We start from the raw sequence: 21,082 nt of genomic DNA, 5'->3' as shown, positions 1-21,082 counted from the left end.
TGTTGGCTGCAGAAGCCTGCACTGCTTTTATTTAGTTAAAAGTGTGTCCAAGGCCTTTGGCTGTAAAAAATGCAGCAGCCAGTTTTACAAGAGGTCTCTGAAATTCTAAGTGTAGCCGTCATCTGGCTGTTAGGCTGTAGGCAAGGTCTTCAGCTGAATGCTTCTTTATCCTTCTTGACTACTGAGGTTACTGCAGATGCTTCTGCACAAGAGATTCTGTCTGTCATGAGCGAGATTGTTTTTAATACCTGAGCATTTCAGTGTATGACTCACTTTAGGATTGTGATCCTGCAGATGTTTGTGCCCTTGGGAGACGCTACCCAGTGCTGGCAGACTACAGTCATGCATCCGTTTTTCTCATGAGGCAAGAGTTTGACAGACTGGAGGCTTGAGCTTAGGTTTGCATTCAGGGTGAAATTCCCCAGTAAGAAAAATCATTTTCATCAGCATGTTTATGGTGCAGAGCAGAACTATGAGGAGCGATGACCTTGTGAGGTTATTGCTGGGGAAGACTCTTATTTTTAGCTTGTTATGTAACACTTTGAGGCACAAATGATGTGCTGTAAATCTTCCATTTTATTGGTATTTCCCTCCCACCCCCCAGTACATTTTATGGGCTAATTTTGAGCATTCTTGTTGGTTCATATGGTACGCTAAGAACTTGCTGATGAAAATACAAGTAAAGCCCTTGCTACTTCAATGCAGCAATGCAGTAAGTCCTTTCTGCAGCCATTGTGCTTGAAGTTAATGGTCACACTGCAAGTGAGTTGCTGTGTCATCTTTTCTAGAGCAGGAAGCTACAAGTATCTTCTGTTCAAAAATAAATCAAGAAATGACATAGTGAGGTACATGCAGATAAAATTAATTTGTAGAATTAGGAATATATTGTTCCAGGGCTTCTGACAGCTCTACTGGGTAATCCAAATAAAACATCAAAAGACAATAAAACACTGCAAGCTTCCAGCAAATCACAAATAAGGGACCTATATTTCTCTGTCCTTCAATGTTCCTAGCCCTGAGCTGACCATATTTTTGAGCTGTGCTTCAAATGAGAGTGAAATTTCCACATTCTCTGCTTAATAGAGAAGAAATAGAGAAGTGGTTGTACTGTGGTTGCAGCTTCTTACCTGTGGCCTAGCTGAGCAGAAGTGCAGAAGGAAGAAATTACTTCCTTCTCTTTAGCAAAAGGGAACTATTGCTACTTTTGGCAAGTTGCAGGGGTCATTCTCCCTGAACAAGACAGAGCTCAAAGGCTTTAGCAAGACTCTTCCTCTTAGTATGTATTTGTCTTTAACAAAGAAGTGCAGCCAGTTGAAAGTAGTCAGTAAAAGGGAAACCTACTTTTTTTTCACTTGTATTGGTGAGTATCCCAGTGTCCAGAATAGCTTCCTAAAATCAAGACTTGGACAGTTGCCATTGTGTGGGTGAGAGCTGCTGATCCACATCATAAGTGGCACGTGGCTTTAGTGGAAAACAGCAGCTGGTGTGTGCTGGCACCTCAAGGAGCACGGTCCAGTCACAGAGTATTAGTTACACACCATGTTACACAGATAGCATGCATGTGTGTCTGTCCATATCCTACTTAAAGCAGTAGCTCAAATAGATATCTGAGCTGAGGTCTGGATGTTTAGGCTCTGAATAGGTCAATCCACAATGGACAAGCAGTATCTTGTATGTGGTACGTCCTTCATCGCACTAGTGAGGATACTGCAGGTTTACCACTGGCCAGATAGCTGTTACTCGTGATGCAGCAGAACAGCTAGGCACCAGCGGTGAGGCTAGCCAAAAACTAAGCAGCTGAGCTAGGCAATAGCCTAAACAACATGGCAATACCACAGGCTAATTTTTAATCCTGCTTTCTGTCTCAGTTTCCTTTGTCGCAGCGTTGTAGTTGATGACAGCAATCGCATTGCAGTCTATGACCTACTAGCAGATACAAAGATACATCTCAAGGCATCATCAATTAATTTTCTTCTGGTAAGTTTCTGTTTTCTTATCCCTTTTGTAGTACTTGTTCCCTGAGTGTAAAGTATTCCCTGAGGGCAGAGAGAGATGCTTCTTTTCCTATGTTCACATCCTGTGCAGTAATGTGTGAAATGATGTATATTAGATGCTTGAAGATGTTTCTTTGTGTTGAGGTAAACTTGCTCAGTTCCAAGGATAAACAGAAATTTGCCTTTCTTGGTAAGGGTTTTTCCAGCTCTCTCGTGCTTTATTTCAGTTCCCCTCTCTCTTCTACATGTACACTTTAAATGAAAAATCTTCTGGTAGTTTTATACTTCATAATTTTTTTCCTTCACTTTTTTTAAATCCTCAAAACCCATCTAGGAGTTTCCTGAGTCTCTTACAAAATTCAGGTAATAAATGGATTCATTTCAGGTAATAGATTCATTCATTAGTCATATAACTTTTAAATACTTTGAATAAAAAGCCTTCACTGACCTCTTTTGGCCACACCAGGAATGTGTTTTTCTGGACGCAGAATTTTCTTCTGTGTTGTTTCTGTTTTCCATTTTAAAAGGATGAGTTACAGTTGGTTAAAATATTAGTTTCAAAACAGCTGCAAACATAGGGTAGTTTCATGGAACTATTAGGATTAAGAACTGATACATGCTTTCTTCATTTCATGAGGCAGTGTTCAGTGTGAACAAATACCATTTAGATTGTATGTGAGCTGCCTGCTGCTATTGCTGTGCTAACAAGATCCATATACAAAAGATAATATTATTAGTTTGTATCTCCACATGTGGAAGTTTCTAGTGGGAAGTCTTCTGGGGAAAAGAAGAGCTTCAGGTATATAGCAAGGTCCTACACCTTGGTCAGAACAATGACAGGCACAGCTACAGGTTGGGCAGAGAAGAGATTCAGAGCAGCCCTGCGGAGAGGTGTTGGTCGATGAGAAACTGAACATGAGCCAGCTTCAGTGTCTGCTCACAGCCCGGAAAGCCAACCGTATCCTGGGCTGCATCAAAAGGATCGTGACCAGCAGGTCGAAGGAGGTGATCCTGCCCCTCTACTCTGCTCCCGTGAGACCTCACCTGGAGCATTGTGTGCAGTTCTGGTGTCCTCAACATAAAAAGGACATGGAACTGTTGGAACAAGTCCAGAGGAGGGCCACGAGGATGATCAGGGGACTGGAGCACCTCCCATATGAAGACAGGCTGAGGAAGTTGGGGCTGTTCAGCCTGGAGAAGAGAAGGCTGCGTGGAGACCTCATAGCAGCCTTCCAGTATCTGAAGGGGGCCTATAAGGGTGCTGGGGAGGGACTCTTCATTAGGGACTGTAGTGATAGGACAAGGGGTAACAGCTTCAAACTTAAACAGGGGAAGTTTAGATTGGCTATAAGGAGGAAGTTCTTTACTGTGAGGGTGGTGAGGCACTGGAATGGGTTGCCCAAAGAAGTTGTGAATGCTCCATCCCTGGCAGTGTTCAAGGCCAGGTTGGACAGAGTCTTGGGTGAGATGGTTTAGTGTGAGGTGTCCCAGCCTAAGGCAGGGGGGTTGGAACTAGATGATCTTAAGGTCCTTTCCAACCCTAACTATTGTATGATTTTATGAGTTCTAAATCCTAGTGTCACTGAAACTCACTTCTATGGACTTTGCGTGAGCAAGTGTTCATGTCTGCATTTCAGAAGGTCTAGGAATTGCACCAGGGTCCAAAAGTCTCTCACATCAACATGAAGGCTTTTCTCTTCTACATCTCTTCGTCTTGCCTAGCTTCTGACACTGCAAGCTGGTCTTCTGTCATTCCCATTGCCAAACATATATACTTAGGTTTTACTTTACTTAAAGTAAGTCCATGACAGAACATGGCTTTGGGCTCAGGTTTCCTCATGCTAAAATTAGAATTCATCATTCCCATTCAGTCTTGGCCCTGTTATTTATTTATTATATTATTATTTAATTGTGTCTTGTCCTTATTTTTCAGCATAAGGTTTGTATTGTATCAGCTGAAGAATTTTCTCCAGAATATGTGGCTCCTAAAGTACAGTGCATAGCTGCTTACAGGAGTACCCATGATGCAAGGTAATGTGCTTGGTTTTATCCTCTGTATTTTCTGAAGATGACTTCGAAAGGCAGACCAAATGGAATTTTAATTCTTTTGAATTATCCTTTGCTGAGTGACTCACAAGTTATATGTAGGCCACTTTTTCAATGCAGCATTTGTAAAAATGCTGAAGCATTACTATTAATCTGCTTTGCACAGGATTTTGTTAAGAATAGCTTCTCCCTGGCCCATCTGAAGTACTGAGTGCTGACGCATTAGAAAATACTGACACATACACTTTCATACGCTGTGCATTTTGATAGTTGTCCAAGCTGGAGAAATATTGCTACTTTGGTGGCCTGAAATGCTTACTGCTCCTTCTGGAGTTTAATTCTGCACATTACTGCTCCAGCTGTTCTGAAATGGCTTTAATTTGTCATTAGGTAAGGGCTGTGACTGCCCTTTCAGGCAGCAATCCACCAGCTCAACTTGGCATCATCAAGCTAATCAACATGTAAACCCTGCTTCAGAAACAAGCCATTTCTTTATCCATCTCATTGTGCAACCCATATGGTAGGTGTCCCCTCAGTGCTCACCGCATACAGCAGTGCCAAGTGATCCTTCTCCTCCATTATACTTGTACAGGACCCATAATTAGGATGTTCATCTACAGCTTGGTTGACACAACCTGATGGCTCTTCTCTTGCTGCCAAGATCTGAACCTGAATTTTCACTTCCCAAATATTCAGATTTGGGTTCTGCAGAGCACTTGGTCTGCCCTGTTGAAGCTCTTCCCCTTCCCGCATGTTTTGTTCTTTGGGCCAGAAAGGAATTATCACTGCAGCTTCCAAATTAGGGAGACCCACATTTAATTTCCTGTTGCACTCCACAGGATGTCCCTCGTGATACTGCTCCTAAAGATTTCTTCCTACTGATCTGGCAGTGGGAAGTAAATGTCATTTGCAGGACTTCAGAGGCAGAAAGAGTTGGTGACTAGGTCTAATAGTTTTCCAGGCAGTAGCTTCTATTATAATGGTCGAATTGCAACAGAAAGCAGAAAAAATTGGGTAGTAAATTAGGTAAAAGCATGTGACTGTACTTGGCTTCCAAGCATGCATAGCATTGAATTGCAGCTTTAATTCTCCTGCTTGAAGAGTTACAACTGAGAGCAGCTTTATAAGACTGGATACTTGTCCTTGCACCAAAGGTATTTTGCATTCCTGGGCATTTATATTCTGAGTTGAATGGGGCTGTGCAAAACCTGACATTTAAAATAAAGCAAATGTAGAAATTTTTACGTTTTACTTTTGTTTTGTGATGTGGGTTGTGTTTGTACTCTCATTATACTTGCATAGTTTACTGTGTCTTTTATGTTCTGTTATTAGGACCATTGTGCTGGTTGTCACATTTTTGCTTTCCTGAAAGTGTTTTTTATTCACCAAGTTGAAAGATGCAGAATCTTGGCTCAGTTGAACAGTGTTATAAGCAGATGCCGCGTGTGATTTCCCACACAGGCCTGGCAAATAGATCTCAGTCCTGGCCCTGAAACATACTTGCCATTCCAGTTCTGGGCCTGTCTTGAGCAAAGACTAATCATTGTCTGTTGAGTACTTATGAGAAGTGAACAAATACTAGCAGGAAACCACCCCGTCTCTCCCCAGAAAAAATGTTTTCTCCTGCAGCCTTGGAAAATACTTCTCTCAGTCAAGTTCTTCAGAATCAAATATACCAAGGAAGAAATAGCCAAACACAGTAGGGAATGAATGAGGATGCTTTCAAGGATCACTGTTATTTATTTTGGCTCCAATTGTACAAATATTTGAGGGTATACTTAACTTCTAAGTACTTAAGTAGTCCCATTGACTTCAGTGGGGAAACTTGCATGTCTAAAAGATACACCTATGTAAATACTTGTAGAACTGAGAATTCAGCATTAGTACAGATTCTGGTGAACGTAACTGACTGGATTAACAGAAATCTATTTTGTTTTTTTTTAACACTCTTGGTTCTCTTAGTTTTCATCTTCCTTAGCAAACTCTTTCCATTGAAATTCTTCAGTTTATGGAAATGTTGAGTGAATAAAATCAGTTAATAAATATTTTTCTTTTTGAAAGTTAAATCCATACATCTTGTCTTCATCTACCCTCTGATCATTTACATAGAATCTAAAGAGTAACAGGGGCTGCTAATTGCATTATTAATCGTAATACAGCCTAATATGTCGACTGCTTTTCCTTTTATGATGCTTAAGAAATTTTCTTGGGTCCTAAAGTAATTGACTATAATTCTGTGTTTAGTGCAACATGCATACCCTCAGTGTATGAAACTCCACCAGAAGCTTTGGTTTTGAATGCACTGAAGGATGGGAACTTTTCTGAAGTACAGAGATATATACTCTACAATCCACTGAGTGCCCCTTTACCTTCTGGCTCAGTTAATGGAGTCACCTTGACACCGTTACAGGTATCTCATTTTGAAAACTTCATTTCCTAAGTCACAAAGTATGTTCTTCACAAGGCTAAGCAGATGAAACAACTTAAGAGAATCAAAACTGAATTATGTGATATGATCAAAATGTAGCAGACTGAGTCAGCCACAAAGACAACACACAGAAAGGGAAACAAAAACGCCAGCTTCTTTCTAAACTGTTAGGTGTGCTTGGCATGCAAACAGATAGCGGCATGCAGCTGCAATGCCATACTCTTTGAAGATGTTTAACTTGCTTAGAGATGCTAAGCCTCCCCTCTTTCATTGCAGGTAGGTGGCACAGAGCACAGCTCATAAACCCAGGAATATTTAATGAAACAAATACACTATCAGAGCTGTTCTTGTTTCTGCAGAACCAGATTACCTTGAATGGCAGAGTTCCCCGCATGGGCAGATATGTATTTGTGGTACATTTTTATCAGCCAGCACACCCAGTGTTCTCTGTGCAAGTGCGTGTGGATGTGGGACGTGTGTGGTCAGGTAAGCATCTGAATTTGATCTAACACCTTTCCTTCCTCAGTGTTTTGGCACATGGAGCTGTGGTGGGCTGACCCTGGTTGGATGTCAGGTGCCCAAAACTGCTCTGTCACTTTCCTCTTCAGTGGGACAGAGGAGAGAAAATACAGCAAAAGGCTGTGGGACATAAGGACAGGAGGAGACCACTCACCAGTTACTGTCATGGGTGAAACAGACTTGACACCACCTGCAGCACGGGCTGCAGAGGAATCTCTGCTTCAGTGCCTGAAACACCTCCTGCCCTTCTTCCTCACTGACCTGGGTGTCTGCAGGACTGTTTCTCCCACAGATTCTTACTCCTCTCTTCAGCTGCAGTTGCCATTGCACAGGCAACATTTTCCCCCCTTCTTAAATACTTTGTCAGAAAGATGTTACCACCATCCTCCATTAGACATAGAGGAAGCTTCTAGCTGCTTCTCACAGAAGCCACCCCTGTAGCCCCACCACTGCAGAAACCTTGCTAGACAAATCCAGTATGTTTTTATTTCTAGGTTCCTTCAGTGCTTCATTCTGCCCTCACACCTCTGGCTGTCGGGATCAGGTGATTGCAGAAAACCAAATTGAGCTTGACATTTCTGAACCTGAGATCTCTGTTACAGTGATGATACCTGATGGAAGAATGCTGGTTCTGGTATGTTTATTACATGAATGTGCTTGGGGATGTTGTTCTCAGTTTCACCATTCATTTAGACATAGATGCAAAGATGAAAGCCAAAAAGAAAGATTTTTTTTTTAATGTTGTGTTCCAGATCTTTAGGATTTTGTGCACTGTTTCTGTTTTACTTTAAAACTTTAAGATACTATACATTGTTTTTATTTTACACTGCTTATAGCATCACAGCTCTGGGGGGAAGATAAGCATATATTCCTATTTTTTTTTTTAAGTTAAAATGTTATGGGTTTTGAGAAAATCCAGAATGCATAATGAAGCAACATTTAAATATATAAATACCTTAGATTCTGTCTTGCTTTTCTCAGAAATGTACAACTTAGCTTTCTTGTTGTTTTAAGGAGAAAGTCTTAGTTGTTCCAGCAGACACCTACAGTTACAAACTTCTTGACAAAAAGACAGTGGACAAGTCATATGATTTTATCAACCAATGTGGAAGAAACAGTTTTTATATTGAGTAAGCACTGCTTTCTAAAAACCTGAACATTGACACCAGCTAGGAATTAATGTTACTTTTACTCTGTATTAAAGACATGTATAAAATCCCAATCACTGCACTACATTAAAATGCTTTTCATGGCTTATGCTGGCTCACTAAATTTCCATGAGTCATTTTTCCATGACTTTCTATTGTAAATGAAATGTAAAGGTAGGGCTTTATTGCTCATGGTACAAAAGATGTAGATGTATGTCATCTTTCTCTCTTTGGTATTTCCATCTTTGGTATTCGGTATTTTGCTTGGCGTGTCTGAACTAATTATATGACTAATATGCACTTTCTTTGAAAAAACACCTCGTACCTGCATATTCAAAGCCATTCACCACTAATTTAATAAGTATATTCTTGCATGTGTACTGATGCCATCCTTACGTTAAAGAACTTTTTGAAGACAGAACCCTAATTTACTGAACCACTGCAAAGCACCCACATAACAATTCCCAAGTGCAGTCCTTACATGATTTATGTTTCAATTTTAAATAGCCCAGAAGGATCATCGGCCTTCTGTAAGGACTCTGTGAGATCGCTAGTGGCTTTCTACAACAATGGAGCTCTGCCATGCAATTGCCATAGCGCAGGTGCTGTGAGCCCTATTTGCAGCCCCATGGGAGGAGAGTGTATTTGCAGACCTAATGTCATTGGTCGTCAGTGCAGCCGGTGCCAGACTGGCTACTATGGATTCCCATTCTGCAAGTGTAAGTACAAGCTTAGATTTATTCAACACCTGACCCAATTCTCTGGTTTATTCAATTCTCTGATTTTATTGCATTGTATGTCACTTTTCCTTATAGGACTTGATTCTGAGAGAGGCTGGTTGAGCCAATCTTAGATTTAGCATAGCATAATCTTCAGTTTGAGGCAGAAGTAACCCTTAAAGCACACCTAGTTCATGATGGACTGTGCCTTCACATGTATTGTTTGATCAGATGTACAGGGCTACAGGTAAACTGATTAAAATCCATATCGCCACTCAGTCACATGGATTATTCTGCACTGACTGCTAAATCATTTCCAAGTTATTCCCATTGTATCCCAGTTTACACCATACCTGTCTTCCATAGATAGTCAGTGACATAGCATTCCTAATTCCTCATATTCTGATGTAATTTTTATAAACATTACCAGATTTATAGATCAGTCCTCAACTGCCTTCCCAGATATTACACTTGATGTTTATAAATGTTGTCTTGTAAAAGCTGTGCCCTTAACACCGAAACTGTTTGTCATTTAATCCTTGGCAGTTTGGGGAAGTCATTAATAATGTCTGCAGCAAAGTTAAGCAAACAGTCTGTGGAAAAGAGCCAGGCACTAAAGTTAAGCTCTAAAACTACTGTTACAGTCACATAGTTGATTTCCATGATCCTGAGCGTAAAACTAGTGAAAGAGAGAAACATGAATGTTGTGTGTGTTTGTTTCATATCCAAGTTCAGTAGAAGTTGATTGTTGTACGTTGAGATGTGATTGATTCGTAGAACATTTTCTCTGACCTAGTATGCAACTGCGGACAACATCTTTGTGATGACATGACTGGTAAATGCATTTGCCCTCCGCGAACTGTGAAACCAAAATGTGAAGTGTGCAAGAAGAATTACTTCAGCTACCACCCTCTTGCTGGCTGCGAGAGCTGCAACTGTTCAGAAAGAGGAATTGTTAATGTGTCAAGCCCAGAATGTGAAAAGAACAACGGGCAGTGCACGTAAGTTTAGGATACGTGCGTCATAAACAGGGCTCGAGTGGTTTGTTTTACTGTCCTTTCCAGGTATTTTGAGGGGATGTGGGAAACCTTGATGATGGTCAGTAGGGACTTAAGCAGTGCTTAGCAATAATGAGGAGTCCTGTTTCAAGGACCTGTAATGTTTTAGTGGAAACTTGGTTTTGCAGGTGTCCAATGGTGGGATTTGGGGTTCCTGGGCTTGCATTCTTTTCGCCAGTGATGTGCCATGTCACTCCCAGGAAGTCATCAAATCTCTGTCCAGCTCATATAACTTATCCAATGTCAGTAGCAGACTTCAGGTCACAGCTCATAACTTCTGGATGTGCATGTAATTTGTAATGGTATACATTAGTTCCCAGTTTCTTAAAACTTCACAGTAGACCTTCCCCAGTCTGAGGCCTGGGTTTAAGTATAATGATGCTTTTAAGTACTGTAAAGCTTGAATATTTGTAACAAATTTTGAGAAAATTTGATGATAGGTGCAGTTTGTATGAAATATATGGTTCAGCTGGAGTCATAGGTGGTAATTCCCCTTAAAATTGCACTTTCTGTATGACATATGATTGTTTTTCTGTAACTCAGCATGCTGAGATGAGGATAAATTCTTTATTCTCTTATTTACATCTTCTAAAATTGGTATAGCATACAGCCACAACGATAAGGAATGACCTTAAGTTCAAATGCTGCCATATTAGTATAGTTGAACATTTATTTCCTTGGAGGGATTGAGCCCTTGAATAGGAAGTACAAATACTTGATAGCAAGTAGGTTGTGTAAGTCCAGGAGTGCTTCAGTTGGATTGGTTCTGCTATGTTACACTCCTAATGAAGAGAAACTTGTCCTTCCTACTCTGCCATTAAGCCTGTAATATCATAGAAAATGTATTCTATAGAGACATATAGATAGAGAACATTAATTTTCAGAGAATGATCATATTACTTCCCAAATTTAATTTTTTTCCTAAGTCTGTCCTTTTCATATGAAGTGAATAATGGTCATATCCAAGAGCAAAACAGGATTCCCTTTCCATATTTAGAAATTAGGGTTCAGTATTAAAATGTAGCATATTCTGTGTCTCCTGGTGCACTCTCAATCTGATTAGTTTCTGCTTTGATTTTCCCCATAGAATACAAAATAAAAATCAAAATAAATACTATGCAAAAATAAATCAAATAAATCATTCAATCAAATAACTTTATTGAAAGGTCTCAGCACATTTCTACCTGAGTAAAATTGAGGATAATTTTTTGCAGAAATAGTCACATTTTTCCATTTCAGTGAAAAGCTATATCGGCTCATTGTAATGGTGATACTTTTCACATGCAGCCTAATTGGAAATATCGAAGAAATGACAGCAAAATTTGACATTTAGCAAGTACTTTAAGACTGATTGCTGAAAGATATGTCTAACTACTACATTCTGATTAATACTTCTGTGGATTACATGAACTTTGAAATCCCCATCCAGCACCAGTTATCTGTGTATAGGGGTAATGTATTCAGAGAGACTTTGAGAAACCTCATCCATTGTTTTGTGAATTCATGTAATATATAGAAGCAATTACTCAAGTGTAGTCTACCTTGGCCTCATACTTTTAACTGTTTATTTCCATTAAAATCAGTGTTAGTGCACATACGAATTCGATACTGAGAGTCAAAGGAGACTCCTTCAACTTGCTGACACTTCTAAAAATCATCTTAATCACAAGTAAAATGTGAAGATGTGGAGGGTAGTGGTGGCATACATTAATAATGGATCCTTACTCTCTTGAAACCTGGTTTCTTGGGGCTGGTACACACAGTTTACCAGCATAAACGGGAGGAAGAGGGATCATCAGATCTACCTTTCACTAGCTTTATCAGACTGTACAAGTTTGTTGTAAAAGTAGGATGAAGTAGCTGCTGCCACAGAAAGATGTCCTCTCTTATCTCAAGCCCTGTTCATAGTTTAGCATTGGTTTTTGCATCTGCTGTACTTCACCTTAACAAATTCAAGGCCTTCGGCCATCATTGTGAGCAAAGTGGATTTTATCCTTTGTGAACTGTTGTAAAGTAAACTGAGCCTTTTGGCAGGTTGAAGCCCACATAATTATTCATATATGTGGGATTTTTCACCTTTTTCTTAGCAGGTGAGTCCCTTGAGTAATGCTCAGTCACATCCTCCCTATAAATCTTCCAGTTCTGCTTATCCATGTTGAACATTCATGTTTCACGCTTTGATGTACAGAGAGTAGTTCTGCATTGAATAGCTGCAGAAGTCTAATTTTATTGTGAGCATTTATAGCCTTCAAAATCAAATCCATTCCTAATCAGTTCCACGTTGTTATAAATTGTCTCACTATTAAAATCTGAGAACAGTACTAACCTGCTGCTGTTTCTCTGTGGAAATTATAAAGTTGTGTCATAGCCATGCAATCGCTTCAAAGATCCACCAGCCTTTCGTTTTAATCTTCCCACCCTTGCTCTGTTCCTGCTTCCCCCGTTTACTCCCTCCTCTGTGTTTGTTGATAAAGGTGTAAACCAGGAATAAAAGGACGGCAGTGTGATCAGTGTGCTCCTGGAACTTATGCTTTCCCAAACTGCATGCCATGTAACTGTAACAGGGATGGAACAGAACCAGATGTTTGTGATCCCCAGACAGGAATTTGTCTCTGCAAGGTCAGATAAATCATATTACTTCTGCATTCTCAAGCATCATTTGCACATCAGTGACTATTTCATATTTAATGGGGTGAATGAAGTGAATTTATCATGAAGTTTTCAGTAAAAATTAAATGCAGCTGTACAAAATTACCACACCTTGCAGTACGTGCAGATTATCATGGTAGCAGTTAAATGCCATTTTTAAAGAGTTTAGTATCTGCCGGTTGAATGGGTGGTCTTAGGCTTTGCGGGATGTTACAGAACTGCAGAGTAGATGTCCACTGCTTCACTGAAGCAATCAGTACTCTAAACAGATCTGCTTTATGCATCTGCATCTCGGCTTTTGGATGTTAACCAGGTCCCATGCTTTTTTTAGCCATAGTATGTCAGTTGGCATTTCACCACATCATTATGTCCAGGAAATCCTCTTTTGTTCTGATCTGCATAATTAAATGTGATAAATGTGAACTTTCACAAGTGACCTTTTATACCGTAGGCTTCAAAAAGCCAGCAGGAGGTTTTTGGCAGGGAAGTTACCAGCTGTCTCTGACTAATATTTATTACTCAGTGGTTGACTTTATAAACTTGAAAGCTCCTAAGATAGTCTTCAAGAAGTCAGTTTTATTTGCAGTTGGAGCATGGTGCATCTAAGACAACGGCACACTTTCATTCATGTTTCCTTATATTTAAAGAAGTATTCTTTCAGAAGATTTGGTTTGTGTGCAGAAGTTTTTGGGGGCCTCACCAAAACCAAAAGGAAAGTCCTGAGTGTTTTTTCAATTATGCCTTAACAGGAGAATGTTGAAGGTGCAGAATGTGATACTTGCCGGCCAGGATCCTTTTATCTGGACCCTTCTAATCCCAGGGGATGCACCTCTTGTTTTTGTTTTGGAGCAACCAACAACTGTCACAGCACAAATCATCGTAGAAACAAGGTGTATCCAATAGTTTTTTTTCTTTGCTACCATGAACCTACATTTATTCTGTTAATGAAATGCCAGATTTATTCCAAAATTGAAAATACGTCTTATGAGTTTCTAAGGATGAGAAATATTCTGCAATCAATAGTGCAGATTTAGTGCAGCCTTGTTAAGACATAATGTAGTCTGAAAGTGCCTTTCAGCAGAAATGGCCCTTTCCACCTCTTTGCTTACAGTTCATTAGCTGAACTGAAGCTGAGCTGAACTTCTATTGCTTTATATTGAGGCACTAATTCTTCATTGAAGTCAATGGTCTCCTTCAAGGATGCTTTGATAAGCACATTTCATTTAAATGTCTATATCTTAGATGCATTTTGAAACCTAAGAAATGTTTGGTAGATTCTAGAGGTAACAGACCAAATACTTGCATCCCAAGTAGCTTTGGCATATTTGTCTCACTTCTGTTGTCTTTTGAGTTCTTTGCAACATCTGTTACTCAAAGACTTTAGGCTGGCTCTGAAGGGGTTGAATTTCATGCTAAGGGAATTATAGAGACTAAAAAATTTTATCTCGTTACGTGATGCTGGTAAAGTTTAATAAAGGATGAAACGAGCTTTTATTTCCTTTATGTATTTTTGTTAGTTTGTGGACATGAGGAACTGGAGCTTGGAGGCAGTGGATGAAAATATTGACATTCCAGTCACTTTCAATCCAGTCAGTAACAGTGTAGTGGCTGATGTTCAAGAACTACCTGCTTCAGTGCATAGTTTGTACTGGAAAGCACCACCATCTTACCTGGGAGAGAAGGTAAATGACACCTAACTTATCTGGTTTTATAACACGTATTCATTTTTTTCTAGCATCATTGATAGAGTCTCACTGTTTTTCTTAGATACGTTTCTCACTCTTCCCTCATGAGATTCTTACCTCTCATGCCAGGAATCACATTTTACTTCTGAATACAAAGTTAAAATTATAACCAGTAATACAGAATTACTCATCTTGCTTGGTGCCAGGGAAGTCTTTGTGTGAACAGCATGTTCAGGAGCTATGTTTCAGAGAGCTGGTACCTTCAGCTGCTTTTCTGAAACCCAAAACATGCAGAGCTTCCCACTGTACTCAAGTATCCTTTACACTCCCTGAAGTACCTCCTGGGCAGATTTCCAAAAGAATAAAATGTGATTATGTGCTCAGTGTATGCAAAAATACAACCTTTTGCTTTTGACATGTCACTTGGGAAGAACAACACCTGGTTTTCTAACCTTTTTGTTCTTGGAACTGCTTGCTTCTCTTTCTACTCATGCATCGGAGCAGTCTTTTGCTCACAGTTAATACCTATTGGCATTTCAGCCTGGGGATCACACTGACAGGGGGACTTTGCTAGTGGGGGCTTGCAGGCCCAGAGCCCCAGGTTCTCCCGCTTTGAAACTCTGACAGTGTCAATAGTAGCTAGCCAGTTGTAGGACACAGGCTTTTCAGATGCAACCCTACTGTCACACAGCTGAACACAAAGGGAATAGACACCAGAGCATTAAATATGGTACAATTTTTGTAGTTCCCCTTAGTCATCATTTTAAAGACTAGAGCAGTATTTTTCATCCTGCTCTCCTGCACTCAGAGGTACATATCTCTCAGGTGCACAGCATGTTTAGTTAGGGTGCTTTTTGTTAATGTAATAGATGTTCTTATTTCAATGTCTACAAGTCACTTTTCAAAGAAATCTCATGTTAAAGCACATGTTATCTACTATAGTGTTAAACCAAAAGGATTTTGTTGTTCCCATAATACAGTACAAAGCAGGCAATAACCCTTTTTTAACAGAGCTATTAAGAACATTGCTGTGAGGTTTATGTTGTATGTCACAGTATCTAAGCAGGCATGCTATGACTTGCTTTTATGTACAGTGACAACACTGTAAATAAAATTGTTCTGTTTTTGTTCCTGCTTTTACTGTACACTGTGTGTAAGTGCATATTATAGCACAGGCAACACTGCAGTAGTGAAAGTGTCCCCCCTCACCCTAAATGCTATCTTGCTGCTAGTTTTAAAAGCTCATAAATTTACCAATTAGTCACATTATTATTGTATTCTGAAATGTCAGGTTTTGGTCTACTTCTAGTGACAGCACCTCTTTCAGAAAATGTGAACAAGATCAGTCCACATCCTATGATGAGGGTATAAATACTGCTCTCCATTATCTTAAACCTTTTAATTAGTTCCACTGAGCATTAATATTTAGCAGAGTATAATTTCTTTCCTCTTTCTATCTTTTGTTTACCAGGTTAAAGAGGGTTCAAATTTATAATCTGTAGCAGTGCAGAATCTTAAGTCACTGAGAAATTCAGATCACATTATCCCCATGTTCTGCTCTTTTCTATTTTAACATCGTATTTAATAGAGAACTCTTAATGTTAGCAAATAAATACTGTGCATATAGAATGTCGTTTATAATGCAAACATTTTCCCATTAAAAAAAATAGATGAAAAAGCAGTAACATAACAGCCTTTCATATGGTGCAGTCCTAAAGTGTGTGTTAAGCAGGACATTAAAGCTCTGAGTTTTCTTATATTTTTGGAAAAACCATAAAAAATAAAAATGTATATACAGTTGTTTTCAGTTATGTTGGCAAAATATAGTCAACATCCTAAATGATGCTTTTGAAAATGCAATTGGCTGAAGATAATAGGATTAATTATGGCCCTGTGATCCAAAGAACAAGTTTAGTACTGAGATGCATGTGTTGTGCTTGTAATTCATCAAAGTACATAGATGGAAAGGGGTAGGCTGAAGGCTGGTGCTTACCTGTAGAACACCAAAACCTGACAAAGCAGTTCTTCCTCCCATGTCAAAACCAAGCATAATCTATAAAGGGCAATCAGCAAGGGTTGCAAAACAAAGTAGTGAATCTGTGGCAAAACTCCTAATTTCCCCTTGTGCCCACAAACCTTCTTTCTAGGCTTCTAAGCTGTGCCTGGAGCTTCCTTTCCTTTCAATATGTTTTAAACTGAGTCACTCATACACAACCCAGGGAAGCTGTTTGTCAGATGATTCAAACATACTTAACTCAGTCTTTGTTCTGGGCAGCAGTGTATGTATTTGGTTGGGTTTGAGGCTGCCTGTGGTCACCTGTAGTTGAGCCAGAAGTGTGGTTTCAGTTCAACCTACAGTAACGTCTGTTTACAACAACAGAGGTGGTACCAGCTGATATGAATAGAAGTCCCATTCCACAGAAGGTGAAGAAAAGGTTTCTTTGTTAGATTTATGTTTGTAGTAAGTCTAGAAAATGTGGCCTATGAAAGACACATCTAAAATGCTTAATCTGACGTCTCCTTTTTTATCCATGGCTTTTCAAGGCTCTCACTACCACTCCTGTTGTCAGTGTGACATCTTCCTTTGATGAGCCAAATTTTTGTAGGGTCAGGGAAAGAACAACTTTTGTGTGAACATGTGATTTCTCCATGACACAGGTGGTGTGGTCCCAGGCATGAAAAAAAAACCAAAGTGATGCTGGTAACCTTCCAGAGAACAGTGCTGCTCAAAAAGTGATGTCAGATACACAAAAGTAAACAAAACAAAATAATTTCTTCCAAGCAACACATATTTTGCCTAAGGAATAAAGAGTAAAACTATCATGTATAGTGCTAGAAGATGGGGTAAACTTGGCTATAAAGTTATACTAATATCAAGCAATTGTGCAGTAAAGTATCTCTGGTCTTGTGTATTTTCTTACAGCTTTCTTCATACGGTGGCTTCCTAAGTTACCAAGTGAAATCTTTTGGCTTACCTAGTGAGGGCATGGCTCTTCTGGGTAAGAGACCTGATATACAACTAACAGTAAGTTTTGAAATATTATGTTTTCTTTCAAGCAACACCAGTGCCATGATTTTTATGTTACCTGATAACTATATCAAATTTTGCTCCCATAGCATGCTTTACTTTTATAGTAACTTGTTATATTTCTATAAAAGTGTTTTTATTGCATTTTGCTTAAAGCCATCAACACAGGTATCTCTGTCACCAAAGTAATATATTATTAAGCATAACTGACTTGAGAGCAAATAAAAAGGTAAAACAGGATTTTCTCTGTAAAATACACCTGTGGAATAAAAATAATTAAAGCCTTGTACACTTGTCAACAAGTATGGCCTCAACTCTGCAAAATATGCCCTGGATTCCATGTGTAATTAATCTCATTTTCTGTATGAGTTTTCTTTAGAATAAAATTAAACATAGTTCTAAGGCTTCAGGGAACTGAAGTAAAAAATGCATTTTATGTTAACAGTTTTTTAATTTAACCACTGTTGGGCCAGAATTGAAATCTTCTACTGTTTGTTGAAATTCATAGAATAGTTAGGGTTGGAAAGGACCTTAAGATCATCGAGTTCCAACCCCCCCTGCCATAGGCAGGGACACCTCACACTAAACCATGTCACCCAAGACTCTGTCCAACCTGGTCTTGAATGCCACCAAGGATGGAGCATTCACGGCTTCCCTGGGCAAGACATTCCAGTGCCTCACCACCCTCACAGTAAAGAACTTCCTCCTTATATCCAATCTAAACTTCCCCTGTTTAAGTTTTAACCCATTACCCCTTGTCCTATCACTACAGTTCCTAATGAAGAGTCCCTCCCCAACATCCCTATAGGCCCCCTTCAGATACTGGAAGGCTGCTATGAAGTCTCCACGCAGCCTTCTCTTCTCCAGGCTGAACAGCCCCAACTTCCTCAGCCTGTCTTCATACGGGAGGTGCTCCAGTCCCCTGATCATCCTTGCGGCCCTTCTCTGGACTTGTTCCAACAGTTCCATGTCCTTTTTATGTTGAGGACACCAGAACTGCACATTCCCAAGAGGGTGGTTTTGTTTCTTCAGACCGTCAGAAATACGAATTCATTATTCTAGGATTCTTATTGGGAAACATGCCTCGTAAAGTACTACAGTAGTATCCAAAGTCATTTGTGTACCAGAACACAAAGGAGAGTATATGATAATGCAAAAACATTTTTACTCAAAATTAATAACTAGCTCCTTTGGAAATTGGTCAGCATTAATTTAATACTCTGGGTCTTTTATTTGAAAGCAAGGTTTTTAATAGGCAATTGCAGTGAAAAACCTGCTGACACTAGAGTACAATGCTTGCTATACCACTTTGCCAACAAAATGACTTACAGTTTTTCTAGTATTACTTAGTATTTACCCCCTGAAGAACAGGATTAATGTGCTTCACGAAACTTTGCTGCATCTGAACACTTTACTATAAAAAGTAGTGAAACAGCAATGTTACATTCTCATTCTCACACAGGGCCAGCAAATGAAAGTTGTTTATATGGATCCCAATGACCCACTGCCTGACCGTCAATATTATGGCCGTGTGCAGCTCATTGAGGTAAGAAATGCGAATGGAATGGCCTTTCCTTTCTTCCCAATGGCACATAAAAAATACTCAGCTAAAATATGCAGAAATACCAAATACTTTATAATATTAATGAATATAAGCTGAAATACTGTAGACTCTCATTATAGACATTATTTCTTTCTCTTTACTGCCACATTGAACCTAGGTTCTGGTTCATGACGCCTAATTTTAGCACTTCTGAATTAGGCACCTTGTCCTATTTAGCCGTTAGCACTCCCTCCAGGGCCAGTGGAGTAATACTGAACTAGTCATCAATGCAAGATGATTCACTGCAGTTCCAGATCATACTTAATGATGGAATGAACTGTTATCTGTTTTCCTTTGATGTCTAGCTACCTAGTTAAGAATGGGTGTCCAACACTCAGGCAGGCAAACTTAGCAGGGACTATTCCTACCTTAAACCTGTGCTTGGAATGTCAAACTGGGCTATTTATTTCTATCTCATATCCAGGCAAAAAAAAAAAATGTTTCTTCAAGCCAGATTTCATTTTCAGTAATGTTGTATCTAGTATCAGCAAGAAATTATGCGAAGGCAGCCCTCAAAGATTGGATTTCTAGGACTTTGCCTATTCTTAAAAATAAAACAGTTTCCTCCACCCTTTTATGGTTTGGTGGGTGATACCTCAAAGAAATCTGAATGACTAAAGAAGAACCTACATGCTTCACTTTTCAGTACCTCAGAGCCATATATATGTACCTTACAAAGTAAAGGGTACATTCCTTTTGATGCTCATTATACTATTTTCTACCTATGCTGTGTTTACATTCCTTGTATTTCTTTTCCTGGCCTCTATTTCACCCCACACCAACTGGCACTATAGTGGTCTGTTCCATGGTGGTCTTCTCCCTTTTTCTGTCATCCTTTCTTCTTTGCAGATACTCTTTTTAAGGAACTGCAAGGTCATACTCATTTTGTACCCTTCATGTGCAGGGAAACTTCAGGCATGCCAGCAGCAATAACCTTGTATCCAGAGAAGAGCTGATGATAATCCTGTCTAGGCTAGATGGTTTACACATCAGAGGCCTTTACTTCACGGAGACCCAGCGATTAACTCTTGGTGAGGTTGGGCTGGAAGAAGCCACCAGCACAGGAAGCGGCAGCATCGCATACAGCGTAGAGACATGCTCCTGCCCTCCGGAGTACACTGGTGACTCATGTCAGGTAGGAAGCGTTTGCCACCATTGTGTAACCACTATCTCCTGTCTTGCCTACAGTTATGCATACTGGTTTACTTAAAGGTAACGGGCTGGTTATTAAAGTAATTAAATGTGCTTCTTGTAAGCATGAGCTCGTACAATGGCTCAAATACTTTCACTGTCTAAGAAGCACTGTAGGGTTATTCAACTCATATTGCTTTTGTGGTATTGTGGATGTCATTTTACATGTGTGAGGCACTACAATGAGGGGTTCCTCTGTGATGCCTATGAAAAGCTGAATCATCTGCTTTAATGGAGGGAAGGTCAAAATCAATTTGATCAAAGTCTGTGAGGCCTTGCAGAGTGGAGAAGATCCTTGGTGTTCCTTGTTTTAGCAGGACTCAAGGGAAGTAGCCTGAATCTAGATAATTCTAGATACTTCCCCATTTTTATAGCAAAATGTTTGAAAGCTGAAGTTTACATATTTGCAAAAAAAAAAATTTGAGATATTTTCATGAAAGATAATGTAAACATTGCAAAATAATACTGTTTCCTGAAAAATAGTGAAATCCTAGTTGCAGTTGTATATGCTGCTCCTGTAGCTGTAATTCTTTTGGATGTCACTTTGCTTAGCTTAGAGATTGACTGCTCATATGTGCAGCAGAATAAAGTACTAGAGAGATAAGCGGTGTACAAAGTGCACAAAATGGGAGGAATTATTCTCTCAGAAAATGATTAAGGCTTACAATTGCTGTAATAACCTTGCAAACATTTTTGAAATGAGCATGAAAGAATAATATCTAGACCAGAGCAGAGAGATTGAAGAAAACATTTATGGCTGGCTTATGTTTCATGTGTGCATCCACTTCTCAGGGCATTTATTCATCATCTGTTAAATAACCATGTTGCAAATATTTCTAGAAACTGATTTTTTCACACTTTTTATGCTCCGTGTCACATGCAAATCAGTGAGCATTGACTGAAATTCTTACTGCCATCCCATTGCTTTCGGCAGACTGCCTTGAAAAACTAAGCTGCTGGGGGCTTTTTATATAACCTGGTGGAAATACATAGCCAAAGGAAGTGATCAAGACA

At 39.5% G+C, this 21,082-nt stretch overlaps 1 protein-coding gene and 1 long non-coding RNA gene across 2 annotated transcripts in view; one reads left to right on the top strand and one right to left on the bottom strand.

Moving 5' to 3' along the window:
- Nucleotides 1–21,082, top strand: part of LAMA3 (laminin subunit alpha 3) — a 106,860-nt gene that overhangs the window by 45,017 nt on the left and 40,761 nt on the right. Inside the window, exons 25-38 of the mRNA XM_061448642.1 lie at nucleotides 1,869–1,977; nucleotides 3,928–4,025; nucleotides 6,285–6,450; nucleotides 6,828–6,954; nucleotides 7,482–7,621; nucleotides 8,002–8,117; nucleotides 8,643–8,854; nucleotides 9,651–9,855; nucleotides 12,387–12,531; nucleotides 13,311–13,451; nucleotides 14,079–14,243; nucleotides 17,170–17,271; nucleotides 18,737–18,820; nucleotides 19,782–20,012. Of these exons, the coding sequence (XP_061304626.1) occupies nucleotides 1,869–1,977; nucleotides 3,928–4,025; nucleotides 6,285–6,450; nucleotides 6,828–6,954; nucleotides 7,482–7,621; nucleotides 8,002–8,117; nucleotides 8,643–8,854; nucleotides 9,651–9,855; nucleotides 12,387–12,531; nucleotides 13,311–13,451; nucleotides 14,079–14,243; nucleotides 17,170–17,271; nucleotides 18,737–18,820; nucleotides 19,782–20,012 (2,041 nt within the window). The remainder of the gene's footprint in view (nucleotides 1–1,868; nucleotides 1,978–3,927; nucleotides 4,026–6,284; nucleotides 6,451–6,827; nucleotides 6,955–7,481; nucleotides 7,622–8,001; nucleotides 8,118–8,642; nucleotides 8,855–9,650; nucleotides 9,856–12,386; nucleotides 12,532–13,310; nucleotides 13,452–14,078; nucleotides 14,244–17,169; nucleotides 17,272–18,736; nucleotides 18,821–19,781; nucleotides 20,013–21,082) is intronic.
- LOC133266915 (uncharacterized) lies at nucleotides 12,038–16,507 on the bottom strand. Its single transcript, XR_009742567.1, has 3 exons — nucleotides 16,383–16,507; nucleotides 16,240–16,299; nucleotides 12,038–12,122 (listed from the first exon to the last, which is right to left on the bottom strand). It is a non-coding gene; the product is annotated as an uncharacterized LOC133266915 (long non-coding RNA).

This window comes from Pezoporus flaviventris, unplaced genomic scaffold (genome assembly GCF_033815535.1).
Source record: "Pezoporus flaviventris isolate CSIRO_AGI_PZ_B2104156 unplaced genomic scaffold, CSIRO_AGI_Pfla_v1 ptg000007l, whole genome shotgun sequence".
Classification (NCBI taxonomy): Eukaryota; Metazoa; Chordata; class Aves; order Psittaciformes; family Psittacidae; genus Pezoporus; species Pezoporus flaviventris.
Note: the sequence above shows the minus strand (reverse complement) of the source record. Positions and strands in the feature narration are given on the sequence as shown.